At 40.2% G+C, this 14,268-nt stretch overlaps 2 protein-coding genes across 2 annotated transcripts in view; both read right to left on the bottom strand.

The window, feature by feature from the left end:
* The window catches only part of cdh16 (cadherin 16, KSP-cadherin), a 28,774-nt gene extending 18,443 nt beyond the window's left edge, over positions 1-10,331 (bottom strand). Inside the window, exons 1-7 of the mRNA XM_026165987.2 lie at positions 10,275-10,331; positions 9,730-9,781; positions 9,534-9,632; positions 7,684-7,818; positions 7,299-7,428; positions 6,506-6,664; positions 4,445-4,641 (exon numbers count right to left, since the gene is read on the bottom strand). Of these exons, the coding sequence (XP_026021772.2) occupies positions 4,445-4,641; positions 6,506-6,664; positions 7,299-7,428; positions 7,684-7,818; positions 9,534-9,632; positions 9,730-9,774 (765 nt within the window). The 5' untranslated portion in view covers positions 9,775-9,781; positions 10,275-10,331. The remainder of the gene's footprint in view (positions 1-4,444; positions 4,642-6,505; positions 6,665-7,298; positions 7,429-7,683; positions 7,819-9,533; positions 9,633-9,729; positions 9,782-10,274) is intronic.
* A 226-nt stretch (positions 10,332-10,557) lies between these two features.
* rrad (Ras-related associated with diabetes) lies at positions 10,558-13,749 on the bottom strand. Its single transcript, XM_026164002.2, has 5 exons — positions 13,517-13,749; positions 12,847-13,237; positions 12,160-12,233; positions 11,832-12,036; positions 10,558-11,510 (listed from the first exon to the last, which is right to left on the bottom strand). Exons 2-5 carry the CDS (start codon positions 13,217-13,219, stop codon positions 11,233-11,235), a joined length of 930 nt encoding a protein of 309 aa, XP_026019787.1. The 5' UTR covers positions 13,220-13,237; positions 13,517-13,749; the 3' UTR covers positions 10,558-11,232.
* Positions 13,750-14,268: the final 519 nt, after the last annotated feature.

Below are 14,268 nucleotides of genomic sequence, written 5' to 3'. Positions count from 1 at the left end.
TGTTATTGTGTGCTTTGAGACCTTGCAACTTTAAAGACATGTGATTGATGAGCACTGACTCTTTTGTATAGAGTTATATACAAATCATCTATGAAATCATCTGTTTTGCCTCCATCCATGTTTCAGTTTTCCAAGCACGTGCTGTCTCTGTGATATCTTGTGTTTGAGCTTGGTCAAGAGTGGCTGTGCGCCTCTTGGCAGCACTTGGGGCATGATGCTAATCAGTACTTGAATAACGTCAAGTAAACCTCCCAAATCAGGCAATGTTATAATAATAAAGCTGAAGCTAGTTTCTCATTATTTAATAAGCTGACAGAAGATAAGTGTTGTGCAAAAGTCTTGAGACACCCCTCATTCCTTGATGTTTTATATACAAAAATGCAAAATAGTTGCAGTGATTTCTTGAAATGTGCAAACATTGAAATTCAGTAAATAATGCAAAACCAAGCTATGAATCAATATTTGGTACGGCCACCTTCCCACATAGCAACCAGGTCTGGCTCGGATCTGGTATCAAGCCGGCACTGCTGGCTGACTTCTGGCATGATAAGACGGATGTCATCCAGATATGGGCCAGGCCTGGCATAGATGGCACTGTTTATGTGATGGCATGCCATATCTGGCTCAATTGTGGTTTGGTTTATGTGGCCCAGGCCCATAGAAAACAGGTCTGGCCCGGATCTGGGCTTCAAGCTGGCAGAGTGTATGTCAACCAGATGTGCGCCAGGTCTGGCAATGATGGCACTATTTATGTTCCTATTTTCCTGTTTTAGTTAGAAGACCCAAATGCCATGTTGCAATACTATACTACTATAGTAGCTGGCTGTAGCTCAGGAGGTAGAGCAGGTCACCTACTGATTGGAAGGTTAGTGGTTCGATCCCTGGCTCCTTCAGTCTGTATGTCAAGAGTGTGAATGTGTATGAATGTAGTTAGGAAGCACTCAGTTAAGAGAAAGTGTGTGACTGGTGACTGTGGCATGTTGTATAGAGCACTTTTCGTGGGAGACTAGAAAAGTGCTATATAAGAATCAGTCCGTTCACTGTCTGAACGGAGTTATGTTACTTTTGCACAGTTTTGCATGTTCTGGCACATGTTGTCATTACATGGCTTGATTAAGGTACACATTAGGCTGACACCTGGGCCAGAGCTGAAACTGTTCTGGGCCCGCACAGGGCCAGCAGTCTGTCTACAACTCATGGCTCATGGCTGCACACAAATTACACGTGGCCCACATACCGCAAAGAATGATGGCCCTTTGGTGGCCCAGACCTGGTTTGCCAGGGGTGGCCCACACATGGGCCAGCACAAGGCCAGTTGGATAGACACTGGTGGTCCTGTGCTGGCCCATGAGTGAACAATTTCTGGTAAGGCTTCAGTGAACTATAGATGGAGCAGCTGCAGAGCCAGATACCTCTTTCAGGGCCTGTGTCACATCGCTACTGATTTTTTTTCCTATTTCTCAAGGACATGACTTCCAGAAACTGTTCATCTACTGTAGATAGTCTTTTCAGGTCTAACACCTGCATGACATTTGTTCTTCATTTGTTCAATTTCTTCACAGTTTTTCAAGATTACACAGCGTGTGGTGATATGTAAAGTTTATTGTTAATAGTTCTTTGGGAATAACTTTGCTGATGGAAAAACACCATTCTATGCCTGTAACACTGTTTTATTTTTGTTATTTTTACAACACTAAAGCCATCACTTTACAATACTGACATGGGCACCCAACCACCTTGCATTTTGCCTACTTTGAGCTAAATTTTATCATGAACACCTGAGGGAGCATGGACACTCCCCACCCTGCTGATAGCCTTCTCTGATATGTGATACTGAGGTGGTAGCAAGGTGTGCTGCAGTTCATTCAATTGTCAATTGGAGAAAAGTTATTTAAAAACTTTTCTCCATAAAATCTATTCTTAACACAATCAGGTTTCTAATGACTAATGTTTGATGAGGCACCACAAGTACAAGTATCATCTGTAATATTACTCACTGATCATGAGGCCATGACAGAGTTCGAGTGGGGCTCAAACTAATTCCACAATAAATACTGAAATTTCATGCCAGTGTGAACGCTAACAGTTCGAAGTATTTAAGAGCTTTGATTCATTCGCAGCTACTGGGGCCCTCACTCCCACTTGAGTCTCAATAGATTACAGTCCTGAGTTCAAGTAGTTTCAGTGGTTGCGTTACACAATCTAAGTTTTTAGGCAATGAAAAACATGCAATAGATAACAAATTAAAATGAATCCCCATAGCCCTGGTGATGCAATCGAATTCATATGTCTGGATTGCATATTTTAATATCCAGTCGAAGCTTGCTGATTGCAGACTCAGAAAATTTAATCATAACACCAGTCAACACTTACTTTTATAACTGACTATTACCCAGGGAAGGACAATGGCAGAGCGCGTGCTAAGCAGCAGGTTGATTTCGGCATCTGTCACACCAAGGACGGTGTCAGCATGTAAAACACAAGATTTGTCACAGTTGAGTAGATGCCGACATGACTGCTTCATTTATCTGAGACAGTAGGGGAGGTGGGATGTATAGAGTGGGTTCTTGGACACGATTCTCTATGTATGTGTCATAACAGCAGTTAGCCCCACCACCTACTGAGCACAGCAGTATTAGAACACCGCGTGGGCGCAATAAGGCTTCCCCCAACTAAACACCATGTTAATCTAATCCGGTTTTGTGTGATTTTAGTTACTGTTCACATAGATGATTCAGTAAAGAAACAAGAGGGCTCATTTCACACTCTACTAACACATTTTTCATTAGGAATTAAAAGAGAAACACACAGGAAATCTGCTCATTGAAAGATTTCCAGACAGCCTTGTTTACATATAGAGACACAGATGCTATGTGTTGATATTAAATAATAAAAAGGTCACCGAGCCGGAGTATTACATTATAAATAACTACTAAACCTTTAAGATAAAACTGTAGACTTTGCAGCTGATTTGAACTGGCTTTTGAAAATATGACAAAAAAGAAATCAAATCAGCCCACGCTTGTGAATCCACACATTTTCTGTGGGTGGCAGGGGACGTTGGAACAGGAGAGAAGAGAGACTGAGGGCGAGTGTGAGGGGGAGGTGGGAGAAAACCAGAGGAGGGGGAGGTATTGCGGTGTACCTGCTGGCCAAAGCGATTCTCACAATTTGATTGAGCTTTATATTCAGCTCTGCAGGCCCCATTGTTTCCACAGTTCTCGGAAGTGAATAACTAAGATTAGTTTTTTTTTTAAATGCAGGTGTAGATTTAAAAGATTTCCTGACAAAGGGTAACTACCACCGCAAGCAGATTTTTTTGCCATGTGTTACATTATTGAGTTATTAATAGACATGTAGTAGATATGGCAACATTATAAAAAGCAAAGGGTTAGAAAAGACCAGGCTCAGACACCAACCTATAAATAGAAATTACATAGATACCATGAGATGCTTTTTGGAGTTAATCCAGTGTGAAAAAGGGACCGGCTCTGTGGGATTGTTGGCTTTTTTTGAAGAAAAGATGGCAATCAAAAATTTTCCATGGTATTTCAAGTTTCAGACATGAAATCGTACTCATATCTTCATGCAATCACCAAAGTTTACTTTTGATTTCAACACTCCTTTGTGAGGCTGCAACACTTAGATTTCTTTATCAATTCATCTTTCATTGCTTTTTAATTAGTATTTACTTAATTTAATCAGAAATGTCATGAAATCACAAATGTCTCTTTACAAGCTGATGGCTTTGGATATTTTGTTGTGGACAACTAAAGGTGTTAAAACTCAAAGATATTCAATTTACAATAAGTCTCAGTTGGATAGAAATACTTACACAGTAGTTTTTAAGGTTACATCACAGCAGCAAGAAGAAGAGAAATGTGCCAAAAAATAATAGGAATGACTTTCTATTGAACTGGACATTTCTTTAGATTATACAAGATATTCAAATATTTGTAGTAAGCCGTACAATACGATTAAAATTGCACTCCATATGTTCTGTGTATTTGAGTTTAGATTTTGGCTTAAAGCTGTAAGATTTGTGTAATACCCCTCAGAGTGATGGTAGGTTTGTGGGCGGGCAGCAGTGAGTGAGTAAATATGGGAGTTAAAGTGATTCAGTCAGGAGGTGGCCTGAAAGGATCCATGGCATTTGAACAGCCTCAATAATTTAGTATTTGGTCACTTAGAAGGAAACACTAAAAACAGCAACAAGCAATGTGAGGCCACTTTACTCAGACCACACTACTGACAGCGTTTGCTTGATTGCAACATGATAACATCTTTTTACTACATTAATAATGCCGCACCATTTAATTGTTTTTTTTTTTAAAATCATGTACAAAGGGCTTTACTTTAGATGGTGCATACAGTGCTAACATGGTGCATTTGTGTTGAACTGTTGCTGAGTCAATACAATCTTTTTGGTGTTTTGCTGTCTGACCTGTGAGATGGGTATGGGGTAAGGGCCCGGAAGATTTTCCTGAAGCCGTACAGGGTCAGGTGATGCCCAGGTGTTTCCTGTCACCTCAACAGTAACAATGCCAGCGGAGAAGAAGGCATCTGCCCTCCCAGCCATATCCTTCACCATCACTGAGAGCTTGTAACGACCACACATCTCTGGGTCCAGAGTAGAGGCTCCTGGTGGTGACAGAGGCATAAATTATACAAGAAAGCCTACAAGACTTTCTACAAGACAGCACTTTATTGGAACATATGTTTTACTTTCCAGAGTGCAAAAAGGCAAAAGTCCTGAAAGCTAAACAAGCAAACACACCATAATACCATAAAGACACTCCAATAATCAAAGCATTAACATGTCCTCACATGTCTGAGTGCTCCTTCTATCCGTTCTTTTGCAATTTCTTTGTTAAATGGAAGCAAAATAACATAAACAGCCGACTTGAAGTGTAATTGTGACCAGGTAGCCTAAAGAAAAGGTGCAAAAATCAAGGAGGCAATTTTCACTGCTGCTCATCTTGTGGAAATCATCAGCAGCGTGGGCCAGAAAGGACCGGCAAGTGTGAAAGTCATCCAGCTCCTGCCAAATCGTAGCAAAGGGCAATTCCAAAGCTACAGAAATAGCACTGGCACACAAGAATTTCTCGCATGTGTGTCCGCTGGACTAGAAGCGATATCACTGAATAATGTTATTGTAATACTTTTGTATCAAATATTTATACATTACTGGCTTTTTTGTGATGTCAGGCTTTTCCAAGACTTTTCATTATGTTCACATTTTGATCCTGTTTTAACAACTTCAACTTGCGTTTCTCAGAAGTGTTTTAAAGGTTCTGTACATATGTCTGCCTCTATGATTAGAAACTGACCACCAACAGCTTTTTCAGGAAAATATCAATAATAAAAATATTTCCTGATATTCTTTGTTTTGTTTTATGGGGGAAAAGGATTACTTGGTGTGAGTATTGTGCTCTTGCAGACAACATATTTGGACAATAACAGATTTCCTTTACTTAAGCACATTCATGTGGAAATAAATGAGATATTACAGAGAATTTACTTTTTGATTTTAATATGGAATTATTTAAATCACTTATTTAAATAAAAGAATTGTGTTTTAGAAACGTTTACACACACTAGATGTTTAAAGGTTATTGGACACTTGGATGCTAAATCACTGGTGGACTGAAGTGCATCGTTTCAGTGTTGATATCTGCAGAAAAGAGCTCACAGCAGCTCATACATGGGCTACAATTTAGATTCCATTGTGACAATGAAGAAGATAATAATGAGGTTCACTGTCAAAGAGATATAAAAATAGTTTGCCATAGTCAATATCTGGATTTTTTTTTCAAGCAAAAACTATGCATGCACATGAAATCTAGACAATTGCTGGCAACATAGTAGACCAATCAGTGCAAGTCTTGTGCATGATGGTGAAGATAAACCTGTTTATGACTGCAAATCAAGTCAAGAATGCTCGACATTGATGATGGTGAGCATGTTTCCCTCTCTGTTTCAAGATGCAAGCAAAAACTGAAAAGCCAGATTAAGGGTCTCTAAAGCCTTAACAGAAAACAGTAAGGTTGTGTAATGGTTTTGTGGCCTTGTGAAATGAAGTGAAAGTAAAGAAAAGAACTGCTCATGACCCACAGCATACCAACACAGAGCTGCTTCCTTTTGTTGCTTTGGCATGCGTGACTGCTAGTGCATCTGATTTCATTGCTGAATGGAGCAACGGGATGAATGAATGAGGTAGAGGAGCATCCGGTCCATTAGAATTCACTGCATGCCATTTCATCATTCAAGAGGACAAACTGTCTACATGATAAGCTCCTAAGAAATAAGAAAGCAATTTTTAATAAATGTAAAGAGTTGGCCTCTCAAATTGCAGAAAGTTAAACCTACATTGTAACGCTGCACTCTAGGTGACCCTCCACGCTGATTTGTTGGGAAAATATATGTTGAAGATTCCCTTTATGGATAAAACACTCCCCACAAAATTATCTTGACTATTTCCTTTCAGCGGCTGGTTGAGACTGACCTTCCTCAGTGAGTGAAACCTCCCCAGAGACGGCATGGATGGAGAACATTTGGCTGGAGGGAATCCTGGGTGTTTGTTCCATCAGGCTGAAGCGCAGATCAGCGTGGGGACTGTTGCGGTCATCGCGATCTAGCGCTTCCACTTGCATGAATGGTATTCCTGAGAGATACGGGTGACACAGAATTAAAGAGTGGGACAAAATGTCTCAATTTCCATCCTAACTATACCAAGAAAACATGCTGATGTGAAGGCAAAAGAACAAAAACATGGGTTGTGTAACAGCAAATCTTAAAAGTTAAAAGATGAAAACTCTACAAAATGCCTAGTCTGCACAGACAGAGTAAAACAGTAACAGAATTAGCTTCAGTGAGTTGACCTTTGTGGGAAATTCAAACAGAAAGCTGATCAACACAAAGGTGTATGTACCATCATGGTTTTCTTAAATGAGAAATACATAAAAACATAATTGAGTTAATACTATGAGCTAGACCCTGTGTATATCGAAAGGACTTCAGATGGAATACACTGGGGCCTTTGTATCAAATAAATGTGATCACCAAAACCCATGACAAAGTCTTTTTGTGTGTGTGTGATTGAAATGATGCTGTTTGCAACGTTATTAAATCTATTTATACTGATGTTAAGGTTAAACTGCCGTTTCCACGGAGATATGAGGCATGTTTTTTCACTGTTGACGACATTCAGCATATTTCATAAATCAGGACTGACGAATGTGACCCAGCCTTAAATTGGCTGTGTAATACGTTCACATCTGAGTGCAAGGTTCTCGTACCCTTGAGAAGCCCGAGCTGCACGCTGCCTCTCATGCTCTCCTCTATGAACGTAGGCACGTTGTCATTCTTGTCGATGACACACACTTCAACATTGAAGCTCTGATGATGCACTGACGTTCTGAAGGACACCTGTGACGCGAACACAAACATGTTCTGTAAGAAACACACGCTGGAGCCCGCGTCCACCCTGTTCATGCGAATCGTTTAGCAGCCCCAAACTGCTTTGAACAACAGCACGTGATCATTATGAACAAACAAGAGTATAAAAATGTATTTTCTATGTGAACTATCTGTATGGCACATTGGAGAAAGTCATTCATTAGCCGAAACATGACTGAAAATTGCTTTCGGTGCACTATGATCAGAAAAGAAATGTTTTTATACCTGCAGAGAGTAAGATGGCTGCTTTTCCCTGTCCAGTGGTTTTAGGGCGTACAGAAACTGAGCATCGACTCCAAATATGCCCTCATCATCTCCTGTTACCACCAGGTCACTATAATTAGATGGCAGGCTTTGAAGCTGTGGGGATGAAGACAAAAAGTATGCATGAAAACAATCAGTTTGTCATCCTGGTTAATGGTTAATGAAAAAACATGCACTACAAGCAACTACACAGATGCACCTGCATTTAAACTAGATGACATTGCAACAAATGCAGCATGATTAAAGTGCAAGCGATAATCTGCTCTTCACGTTTTATCCTTTTCTGGTAAGTTGGTTAAAATTGAGCTTTTTTTACTCTCTGCCGTGTTCACTAAGAGACAATAATTGAGCTCCCACAATAGCTGACCACCATTTGTTCCATGTGCCTTATGAGAAAGCAGAGCTGTGGTTTGCCAACAAGCAGCAACATTCCTTTGGGCTTCTTGTGAAAAAAATAACATTCAAATACTTGAATAAAAGATAAAGGAAATTCTCAAAGTTGAATCTAAATCCGATGTCTTCATCTGGAGGCTACGCGTTTGTCTCTCTTTATTCACTTTGTTAGTTAAAAGTGTGCTAATCTGCTTAAAATAGCCCCAAAAGAGCCACAAAGTGTACTTATGTTTGAATAAGATAGAGTTTGAGTTAGACTGAGTAGGACATCTTTACTTCTTCTTCGCCTTCTTTAGACACCTCCCTTCAGGGGCCACCACAACAGATCATCTGCCTCCATCTCACCCCGTCCCAGCTCTCACATCATCCTTCACTGCATTTATGATTTATTTTGAGGTCTTCTGGGTGGGTGAAAGGGCATTACCAAAGCAGGAATGGACCAACAGGCTGATTTGTTTGAGCTTATATAAGTGTTTTATTGACAGTAAAATATGCTTCAGAATTTCTATTTACCAGCCTCCTGCCATTCAACTTCCCCAATGACGAAATTACTTGATTACAAAAAATCCATACAATGTTGCAGTGCTTAATGAGAGGACGCTCATGGATGCTTTGAAGAAAAAATATAGCAGCGTCTGAAAAATCTACTTTAGAGCAGACGCTGAAACTGCGTATTTACAGTAATCTGCGAGTTTAGCCCTCTCTGACGAACGCAACTTCATGAAAAGGTTTTTGCCTTAAACGAATGTGAAGCAATTATTATGTCTATTCCATTTATAACACAAAGTGGGGTTATTATCCTCCATTGTGGCCATTAACAGGCTATTTGTGTGTGAGTCAAAATGACACCCAGACTGACATCAAAGCCTAAATATATTCCTATGTTTCATACAAGACGTGACGACACCACAGTCCAGCCCAATAAAATGCCAACATTCATGCTGTTGCATAACCCAGAGGAGGTCTGACTGACAAGTATGAATTAAACATCCTGTCTGCCACCCAAATGGACTATATGCAGAGACTGAGGCTGACACCTGACAAGCATTGTGAACATGCCAATTACCAGGTTTATACACTTTCAGGTCTGAGTGCAGGAAAACACACAGATCCAGCTTTGGTTTGCAGCATAATTTCCTTTTCTATCAGTTTATTTTTCAACATGTTACTGATTACCGAATGATGATTTTAAATGTTAAATCTTGATTAAATTTTGCATTTCTGACTTTTAAATAGTGAAAGGTCACGCTTACAACACAGAATTCTTACTAAAGTGCATTTGAAATCAAATCAGCTTGTATTTCTGCTTAGATATATAATTACCTAATCGCCATGATTAAAAAGGTTACGTTTAGAGAAACACATCTGCTTTCTTGGAAAATGAGCACAAGAAGTACAAGAAGTTTTAAGTGCCTTACCTTGGTTAGATACCATGGGAAAATACCATCGTAGTTTTCAGGGACACCAATTTTAACATTCGTCCCAGCACATGGTGCAGATGTATAAAGTACTGCCCACTGTGAAACAAAATATTGTCTTGGTAGCAGCTAAAGGTTCATGCAATAATGTTATCTTAGTATGAAAGGTTAATGTAATACAAAAAAATCTGCTTACTATGAGAGCTGTGAAGAGCATTGGTGTAGCTCCTCTCTCAGCCATGTTCCCCCTTGCAAACGGGATAAATGTATAATCATAGCATTTCAGACCAACTGGTCTTAGCACGACAAACACTTTGTTAAAGAGGCACCACTTACGAGAGGATTTCGCAGTTTTTAAATGAGCAACAGCGTGCACTCAAATGCACAACCACCTATGAAACCACTAAATGCCACATTTGAGCCCACACAGTGGACAACAAGAAAGACACTTTTGATTGGAAAGCAAAAGTAAATTTCTTTTTAGGTTAATCTAAAAACAAAGCGTATTTCATCATTAATGCCTGACAAATATCTTGTAGCTGTGTAGCAGTACCCAATCACTCTGAATTATGGTCATGGTAATCACTTACAAACTCCTCTAGCTGCAATTAAAGCCTCCAAAGTACAAAAGATAAGCTGTGGGTATACTGTAGCTCGACAGTAATTACGATAGGAACATGCAATTAATAAAGAAAATTAATAAACAAACTCTATTCTCTAAACAAAAATGTTTCATCTTACCTTCTCCAAATGATGCGTGTGCTCCCTCTGAGAGGTGTGAGAGGAGTTTAAATTGGGTGGAAAAACTGAGCACTTGTACTCCTTTTGGTGGATTAATGGTTAACACTTTGCGAGGAACATGCTTAACTGCCTGTTTTCCTTCCTGCAAAACCAGTGACCAGTGAGGTTCCATTGCACCGATAAGATCAAATGAATATTGATGAGGATGTACGTCCACATTTACTCAATTTCTGCTGCGTTACGCTGAATGCCTCGGTGCCTTGGGATTAAAGACAGAAGGCAGTTTATGGATTGTTTTTTATATTTTATTGAAAAAGGAACTCAACGTAAAAAGAATTTTCAAATCATGTCAAAATTCACAAGACTAGTATAACTTATTGCTTTACTCAGACATTCACAACCTGAATTCAGCGTTATGGGAAAAAAAACATAGAATAACAGATGTTTTGAATAGTCCTCAGTAACTCTGCCGAGGCACGAACCTGCGTACCACACTTCAAGTAAAATATGACTCCAGAATACCTATCATCATTATCCTTTGCCTTGTCTTACAATACAATGAGATGTATGTTGCCTTCAGCGTGACTCAAATATTAGTATATACATCACCCCCCACCCCCTACCCATTTAGTTAAAGGGCACAACATTAACCTAACCGCAAGGCAATTTCGCAGCACATAGAAATAACAAGCCTTTGTGGATTTTTTTTTCATACATACTGATGACAATGTGTTTAAGGCAGACAATAAAATAAATGCAGGTTATCACCATGATATAACTCAAACAACATCAGTCATTTCATTAACAATAGCTTCTTTTTGCTTTTGGTTGATGTCTAGAAAACAAAAATATATTTCAGTACAGTTCTGTTAGTCCTTTTGGGTTAGTGTTAAAACACACAGCATCTGGTCTTCAGAGGCCAAGGGGGAAAAAATTGTCCTTCTGTCCCATCTGTCACTCAGAGAACTGTTAGGTCATGGCAGGACTTTGACTTCTGCCTGAAAGCCATTTTCTTGTTCTTGCGTGCGACCATGCGACCCAAAAACCTTTTAGCCTTCTTGCCGATGCTCTCTCTGCGTCTGCAGTTGGCCATGCGCCGGGCGTTCTCCTCCTTGCTGTCTTTTCTCAAACGGATCTGTCTGACGATGCCCTCAAACAGGTCCTGCACATTGTGGTGAAGTGATGCAGACGTCTCGATAAACTTGCAGTCGAATACCACTGCACAGGCACTTCCTTCTGTAATGCAGAACACAGGAAAGAAGATTAAAACCCTGAGAAAGTTCACACTGAAATGGAAAACTGTAAGCTTAGAGATGACGAATTAGCCCTAAGTCATGAAAGCGGCAAATCTCTGGCAGATTGCTTGAGCTGCAGAGGAACCTGAATCAACCTGAGCAGTCAGCTGTGAAAAGTGGATTGACCCTAGCAAAATCAGTGAAGCTCAACCATCTGTCAGATTCTGTCTTGAAATGCCTCAAGCAAGGCTTTAGTCAAGTGGATTCAAATCTATCGCCCCTGACTGCACATTTTAAGATCGAGTTTATTAATCTCACTTACCATCTACGGACACCTCTCTGGACCGCACCAGGTCACTCTTGTTGCCCACAAGGATTATGGGAATGTTCTCTGACTGTCTGGCACGGCGCAGCTGAATGCGGAGCTCCGATGCCTTCTCAAAGCTTGATTTGTCTGTCACTGAATACACAATGATGTAGGCGTCTCCCATTCTCATGCACTGGTCCTTCAACCACTGGCTGTTATCCTTCAGGAAAGAAACAGAGACTAAATTTAACATCATACATGGCTGAATGCACCTTTTACAATTTCAAAATCCCTGAATCAATGCAAATGGACAAACACTTCATTAATAATATATAAGTCTCACCTGTTCCCAGATGTCATACAACACGATGGATGCCTCTTCTTCATCCACCAACATAGATCTATCGTAAGTGTTTCCTAAGGGAGGAAAAATAAATATTGTGTTACACACTGGCAGGGAGAGCAAAGTGTCTTTTATCTGAGCAATCGTGTTTGCTGTCAAAGTGTGTTGCTGCTATTTTTTTTTCCACTCTGATTTTTGGCACTTTTTTTTCTTTCTGAGTCTACTCATTAAACCAGATCACAGTTTGTGATCACGCCATCACTGGCCTTTTGTAGGTTCCCTTCACATAGTGCTATTGGGTGTGCTTCTGACAGCTGGTGCCGCACTGTATGTGGAAATAGCAATAATCAATGCATGCACAGTCCTCATATAATACTGAATTGTACAGCTTTAGTGCAGCCTTTCTGTAATTTAAAAAACTGCAGCATTTGTTTTAAATCTACTGGAAATAAGTGTGGTGATGTAAATTGTAATAGTGCACTTAAAAAGTAATATTACTTTAAAATATGTTATAACCGTCCTTCTATATATTTTAGTGTTTGTTCAGTATTGTATAAAATTAAATAAAGCAGCCGTTGGCATGCCCATTTATTACATATCTTCACAGACAATGAAACATCTTCATTGTGTGTGTCTGAGAGTGTGGGTTGCTATGGTTGATGACTCATCCCCAGCATCACCATTTACCTGCTTCATCGCAGTCGTGACTAGCATCCTCAACTCCTCCAAAGACGCGCGCCAGGCTGGACTTGCCGACACCGTGCTCCCCGAGGAGAACCACTTTGTACACCTGGGAGTCCGCTTCGCTGCTGGTGGAGATCACCGAGTCGGAGGAGTCTGAGGCGTAGCTGCCACGGTGCTGCTCGCTTGGGGAGTAGGACGTGCACCGCAGTAAATTGGACAGCTCGTCGGTCTGTCCCGTCTGTGGCGTCGTGGCGCGCAGGTCGCGGTCGTCCACGGGCATGCTTCTCCTGTGTAGATTGGGTAAATTCATTGGGAAGGGCACGCTTCCTCTCCTCTTGTCCATGTTCCTCAATTTGTCACCCTTGTTCAAAGTCATTGTGCTTCTATCGAGGATCTGTGGATAGATGTGCCATGCGTAAATTTGCGATCATTTCAGCCACATTTAAAGAAAGAAGCGCTATCAAGATCTGCACAGAAATACAGTGGGAGATCATTTTACAAATATGTTTACCATTGTAAGTCATATTGTAAAATAAAAGCTGTTATCCCACATTTAAAGTAAATATATATAAAAATGGTCGACCTGACCTGCCCACATGTTTATTCACAAAAAAAGGTCAAAATCTAACCAAAGCTTGAAATCTCTCCCCAGCGGCCCCTTAAAAACACTTACTCGGTGCTGAAAATTAAATCCAACGAAGGCAATCCAGTAATCCTTGGTATAAAAAGTTGCTGTAGCCGAAAAGCGGTTTTTGCTCGAGTCTGATCAGAGTCGCTGCTCGGGTTATTTATACAGGAGTAGAGTGACGTAGTAGGGATTCGCCCCGGAGACTCGCGTCTCCGTTTATTGTAGTGGTGCGTAATGGTAACATCATGCTGCGGAGGGGGTGTATGATTGGAAGAGCTGAGGAATCTCCCTTCCGCATCCTCAAATGGAGCTTACTTCTGAGGGGGCGGCCAGAGAAGTCTCGAGACTTTGAAGAGGGGAAACCCACTTAAAGCTGGAGTATAAATATTTGATATATATCTAGGAGATGGTTCTAGGTGGGATGTTATAGCCTCACATCGTCACGATGCAAGTGTGTTCAGGTTCACACACTAAATTATCTTAACGAAATGTGTTGTCTGGATCCAACTGATCTGATCTATGAGCAGTGGCCACAGCGCGGTGGTCAATGCTACATGTATGTAATATCATGAGAATGATATGTTGTTATAATATAATATAATATAATATAATATAATATAATATAATATAATATAATATAATATAATATAATACATACTTTCTATAAAAAGCTAAATATTTGTAATTAGACAAGGGCTTCATACAACCACATTTAAATTAAAATTTCGGAGCATTTTTAAACGGTGCTATAAATGCATAAAATTTTAATACACTGTAGGTGGTGGATTATACTCCAT

The sequence above is a fragment of the Astatotilapia calliptera genome, chromosome 1, assembly GCF_964374335.1.
Source record: "Astatotilapia calliptera chromosome 1, fAstCal68.1, whole genome shotgun sequence".
NCBI lineage: Eukaryota > Metazoa > Chordata > Actinopteri > Cichliformes > Cichlidae > Astatotilapia > Astatotilapia calliptera.
Note: the sequence above shows the minus strand (reverse complement) of the source record. Positions and strands in the feature narration are given on the sequence as shown.

What these genes read in the sequence shown, in the direction of transcription:
- rrad (XM_026164002.2), bottom strand. Translation starts at nt 13,219, where the DNA reads ATGACTTTGAACAAGGGTGACAAATTGAGGAACATGGACAAGAGGAGA. An exon ending in TCACGACTGCGATGAAGCAG is followed by an intron (nt 12,234 to 12,846) that starts GTAAATGGTGAT and finishes TTCCTCCCTTAG; the next exon opens with GAAACACTTACGATAGATCT. An exon ending in CAGAGAGGTGTCCGTAGATG is followed by an intron (nt 11,511 to 11,831) that starts GTAAGTGAGATT and finishes TCTGCATTACAG; the next exon opens with AAGGAAGTGCCTGTGCAGTG.